The sequence below is a fragment of the Cervus canadensis genome, chromosome 4 (genome assembly GCF_019320065.1).
Source record: "Cervus canadensis isolate Bull #8, Minnesota chromosome 4, ASM1932006v1, whole genome shotgun sequence".
NCBI classification, from domain to species: domain Eukaryota; kingdom Metazoa; phylum Chordata; class Mammalia; order Artiodactyla; family Cervidae; genus Cervus; species Cervus canadensis.
This window is the reverse complement of record NC_057389.1, coordinates 76,655,754-76,661,753: the sequence shown is the minus strand read 5'-3', so window position 1 is coordinate 76,661,753 and position 6,000 is coordinate 76,655,754. Positions and strand designations below refer to the sequence as shown.

General features: G+C 31.2%; 1 protein-coding gene across 1 annotated transcript in view; it reads right to left on the bottom strand.

The window, feature by feature from the left end:
* Positions 1-984: 984 nt before the first annotated feature.
* Positions 985-6,000, bottom strand: part of SNX2 (sorting nexin 2) — a 58,122-nt gene continuing 53,106 nt past the window's right edge. The window contains exons 12-15 of the mRNA XM_043465901.1: positions 4,406-4,549; positions 3,203-3,283; positions 3,006-3,077; positions 985-1,469 (exon numbers count right to left, since the gene is read on the bottom strand). Of these exons, the coding sequence (XP_043321836.1) occupies positions 1,419-1,469; positions 3,006-3,077; positions 3,203-3,283; positions 4,406-4,549 (348 nt within the window). The 3' untranslated portion in view covers positions 985-1,418. The remainder of the gene's footprint in view (positions 1,470-3,005; positions 3,078-3,202; positions 3,284-4,405; positions 4,550-6,000) is intronic.

Sequence of the window (6,000 nt, the reverse complement as noted above, 5' to 3'; positions counted from 1 at the left end):
TTCTCCTTGTTCTTAAGACAGCAAACATTATTTTGCATCGTCCAGGATTTTTTCTTTTCTGTTCAATTCATCAAGTCTTTATTATTAACCTATAAGTATCAGGTATTCTTCTAGGTTCTAGGATTATAAATATGAACAATACCTACAGGAGGCTAAAAATTTCAACTAAAATAAGTGGAAGCAAACATAGCCTGAGGATACTCTGCTATGTTAACTGTGTTCAGTAAGCTGTTAGAAAAGACTCAGTCACACGTACATCTTACCCTTCCAGAAGGGAGATACAATTGTTAAGCCTGAGAAGAGGAGCATCTTTAAGAAAAGCCTGATGCTAGTCACAACTTAAATTTTCATCAACATTAAGGATTATGTAACTGCCATGTAAACATGATACAGAAATAGGTGAGATGGCTGCCAAAGACAAATTTCACTTTACTTCAAATTTTCTTTGCACTACCATTGGTTGTTCATCAAATAACTGGGTATTTTAAGCACAGCACTTTTCTCTGTCAATGATGACCACAGATGATCTTTTAGCTTAAAACAAAACATAAAGGCAAGGTAAGGAATAAATTAAATATATGCAAAGTCTTAGACTTTGAAGGTAATAGAAGATGAGCAAAATCCATAGGACCTGTAACAGAAACAGATAAATACTTTTTTAATTGTTAAATTGGGCACTTATAATAGGAAAGGATAAAAAACAAGCAAAGACAACTATTACTCCTTTACTCAAGACAAAAGCATTCCCCAAAGTTGAACCAAGAGATTAATGTTCTTTGGTTTATGATGATTTTGCAAAAACAAAACTTAATTAACCTTCATTTAGTGACTTAGTAATGAAAGAGTTCAGCTTTTTTGGTCAATTAAAAAATTAATGATCATAGCATCACCTAAATACATCTAAAAGAAAAAGTTTCTTTGTATTAAAATGCTTTCAAAAGATCTCTAATATGTTTACATACCCAAATAATTTGTTACTAATACTTCACAAGGAATATCATTTTATTACTGTAATCACAAAATCATAATTTCTGTACAGGAATGTATAAGTGAACATTAATCAATGCATTGATAATTCACTTCATAAAGAGGGTGAACACACTACAGAACATACTGTAAAGAAAAAATATTGTAAAATTTTCTGGCCTCGCAGCGCACTTTTTAGTGCAAGTATTTAAGACACAATAGTGTTCAATTCAGCAAAGTATTGCAGAATGTCATGCCACAGTCCACTTAATTCAAAGAGGGTCAGGACATGCAGCTTGTAATAAAATGTCAGAATATATATTTATAAAAAACCACATGTAATTCATAAAATATATAGTGGTTTATTTAGATGGTTTTTAATGATTTCACTATGGAATTCTGCATAACTGGAACAAGCATCCAAGATCTTCTTAACAGGAATAATCTTCTTGCTAGGCAATGGCTTTGGCCTCAGGTAGGAATGCCTCCCAGTATTTTATCAGCTGTGGATGATAATAAAGATATTCTTATAACCTGTCATATATATATAATATATTCCATGAAGCATTAAAAAAATCTAGCTAACAATAAATAACATTTACTAAAGTCTGATTCTTAAAGGGACCATCTAAATTCCCTTAAACAGCTTGTCAATATAGTTTTTAATTATTTAAAAATATTAACTATTCATGGCTAATTTCAATTTTTGTAATAAAAAACACAATTTAAAAAAATACCCAAAAATTTAAGATTAATTTATGCAAAATTGTATATATAAAAAGTTTTGCTAGTGTAAACTATGTAAGGTTACCTTAAATAATAAAATTGCAATGAGCTTTTCCAATATAAAGTGATAACATCTCCTAATTCAGAGGATATTTACATTTTATGTTATTGCCAGCCAAAAAAGAATGATTAAAAAAAGAGGGAAGAAAAGAAAACATCCAAGCAAGAAAGGGAAAAAGAGAGACTGGAAAGAATTATTAGCTGTCGGTCTTTCCTGGATAGTCCAGAAAATAGTACAGATTGCCGTGAAAAGTTAACATTAAGTTTAAAACAATTCTTTTAAAAACAAGCTTATATAACCTAATTTTTACATTTAAAAAATCTGACTTTATGAACTAAGTACTTATATATTTTAAAATATATTAAAAAAATTGAAGATACAATGTCATCACCTAATTTAAAAATTTAATCTATTATATAGCTTTAAAAGAACTGGGGAAGAAATCCTTCTGTTCAAGACATTAAGTAATTTGATATATTACTCAAAGTTACATAAAATACACAGGGGAAAAAAACCTCTATTATCTTGTTACAGACTATACTATAATGAAAACCCATGGTTTTCTCTATTTAAGGAGACAAATGCCACTTGTGGTATACAATCAACGTGAAACCCACACAAACTAAAGCAAAAATCAAAACAATATTTTTTTAAAAACCTTCAAAACTTAGTTTTTAGTTTAAGTTCTAGCTGGTATGAAAGAGAACTTACTATAAGAATGTATTTAAACAGCTGTGATCAATAGAGAAATAAAACTGGGAAGACAGAAAAAAGGAAAAATAGTATAGCATGTTTCTCAAAAGTCTAAAATTGAGAAACCTATCTCTCTCCTTGGGGTTAGGAATAGAGGCAAAAAGAACTTCAAAGTGAAAGTGTTAAGTCGCTCAGTCATGTCCCACTCTTTGCAACCCCATGGTCTGTCCATGGAATTCTCCAGGCAACAATATTGGAGTGGATTGCCATTTCCTTCTCCAGGGGATCTTCCCAACTCAGGAATCGAACCTGGATCTCCTGCAATGCAGACTGTTTACTACCTGAGCTACCAGGGAACCCCAAAAAGGACTTGAGGATTTCCAGTTACTTCCACTATACCATTTTCTTTTCCATTTGCTAGCTTTGATTTTTTCTACTCCATTTATTGCTTCTGAAGTTTAAAAGCTCGTTTCATCGGTTATCATCTTTAAAATAAAAAAGTACATCAAAAGCAAGTTCTAGAGGTCTGTAAGTTGTAAAAAAAAAAAAATTACCTTACCTGTTGTTGTGTTTGTACTAATGATTCTAAGTACTTGATAATAACAGTTTTAAAATCTTTCACTCGTTCTTTCTGTTAAAATATAGTAAGTGGGGGAAAAAAGCTCCATTAGTACAAAACTAAATTTGATTTTAACCACAGTATCACAGCAAAATGTGCCCACGTTGTTAAGAAAAGCATAAAGTTACTATACTTGCCTCAAATCGCCCCACTTCTTTTCGAATCGTCTGAGAGATCTGCTCAAACTCTCTCTCTCCTTGCTGCACTTTTGCCTCCCACTGACAAAAACAAAAGGTGCACATTTTTAAATCTTGCCTGGGAGGAATCATTAGAACTAGCTGTCATGACCACTCATTTAATTTATAATGCAATGCCTAAAAATCCTGAAAGCTCACCACTGGCAAGACCCAGTTTGGCGTCACTCAAACTTGTATCTAACTTTCCAGGAGTGGAAATGCAGTATCAGCTTAATTTCCATTAATATTTTACTGTCAGATATAATCAAGATCAGGATATTATAGTGCTTAATGAATTACAATCTCCATATCTTAATTGAGATGAAAAAGATTTCGAATATAAAGTTCACCATCAAATAATTCAGCAGTGATAAGAATATAATCCTCTCATTTCTTTATACAACTAAATTATTTCAAAATATATAAAAAATATTTGCTTAATTTCAAGAAGACATGGTCATCACAATTTATATGCCCATGGAAATCATTAGAAAAATTAATGTGACATACATTTAGGAAACATTTTTATGATGGTGTAATGTCCAGACTAAAAAAAAAAAAATTATGCAATTATGGTCTAGTGAAGAGCTATTAGTAAACATTAAACTCACTACAGAAACAATGAACGCTGTGATCAGTGACCAATGGAACAGCTAGAAATAAAATAAATGAAGAGTTAAGCAATGGAAGGCTCCTCCCCACTATGTGACCGAACGGGCACGCGCTCCGCGGAGCAGGCCCCTCGACTATAAGTGAAATAAAGGTTGTCATACCTCTTCAATTTCCTTATTGAAGCATGGCAAGAGAAGTGTACACATTGTAATAAACTCACACAGATTTGCTAGCAGACCATATATAGTACATATATGGGGGGTAATACACAAGTCACTCTCTGAAATCAAAGCATCTCAAAAGAAAGGTTAATTTAAATGCTTTCCCTGTATGCTTCTTTATCCGTTCCATAATTATGTGAAAGTAACAAAAGCTGCTGGAGATTTTTATGATGATCAAAACGCTAAAATAATTCTAAAACAGTTTACAAATTATGAAAAAAATTGCTAGGTGTAGCATGGTTCAGAAAAAAATTTATGAAAAATTATGCATATATGAATGACTTATGGAAAACTTGGGTAAAAGATAAATAAAGCATTTTATATTAATCACCTCTCTTATTTCATTTTTAGCTTGTTGTATTTTATCTGGTTTGTTAGCAACCATCATTTTTGCTTCAGTTTCACGTTTTTTGAGCAAAGTAATTTGGGCATCTTCCCATTTCTGCCAGCATTTCACTCGATGGTCAAACACACCCTATAAATGAATGACATAATATTATTAACTGGGAGCTAACACTGAAATTCTTTCAAAATACCAGAAGTGCTACATACTGAAAACAATAAAACCAAGTATTTATATGCTATTCTTTATACTAAGATACTGAAAATAAACATGCTAATATCGAAGGAAGTAGATTTCCATACTCATTTACATAAAAATAAAAACCCACCCATAACTGGATGAAATATACAAAATTCATTTCACTAGACTGGAGGGTTTAAAATGTGGCCTATAACAAGGTTTCTAACAGAGTTTTATGCCTTGAAGAAAGACTTTTTAATAGGAAAATGCTGGTATCATATCAACAATTGAAAGTTTTCCTACTAAAATATCAAAAGCAGATGGAAACATCAAAAGTTTTGGAAATATGTCAGAAAATTGAAAATAGTAAATTGGAAAAGCTGTAAGATAACAAAGTAAAGTAAAAATGTAGTGGAAGAGATTATCAATAGCAAATAAAAGAAAAGCCAAACAATTTAAAGGTATAACAAAATGGGGGATGGGGGAAAGAGAGAGAGTCTTACACAAGATGAAAAGGGCAAATGGATGTATGTATCTAGTATGCAGAACCTAATGAAGAAATAGACAAAAAAAAGAAAAACAGAAAAATCTAACCCACTCCATGACTTCTTTCAAGGGGTTTGGCAGAGCAAGAACAAGTTAACAGAAATAAGACAGTTACTAGAAATTTCTTTAGAAAAACAAAAAACTGATGGACAGGATGGAATACAACAGTAATCCCTTTTCTAACTGGATGTGGAGGATTTTGTTTTTTATTAATTGAATAAATGAATCAAGCATTAATAGGTGAAACAGTTATTTTCATTTATTCCAAGTAAAGCGTTCTGGATCAAGAAACAGTAAATTAATAAATGTTTTTATAAGAACTTGAAGAAGAAGAAAGCACCTAGATTGTGTATTTTCAAAATGTAGGCTTTGGAAAAAATCAAATTTGGATTCAAATACTAGTTTTGTTGCTTAAAACTTTGGGTAAATTCCCAAAATACCCAAAAAATTGGGTAAATTACCCAAAGTCAATTCATTTAATTTCTATAATCCACAGTTCTCTCATATATAAAAGACGAAAATGAGATCTAGATTTATGCACTAGAAATAAACTGAAAAAAGTATATAGCATGCACAGTGACTTAACCTACCAGATGTTTAATAATTAGAAGATACTATTATGGCTTACATATAAGTAACACACACACATAAATGTAGTTGATTAACTAGATTTCTACTAGAAGTGCACATAATAATAACTTAGTAGGCAAAAAAATAATTGGACTGTATTTAGAAAAATACTAGTACTGTATTTGTATATTATTAAAATGTGGGCAATAATATTAAAAACTCCAAGTCAACCGAGAGTTCTTAAAGACCATACACATTTTAAGTAACCAGGACAAGAGACATCCTAG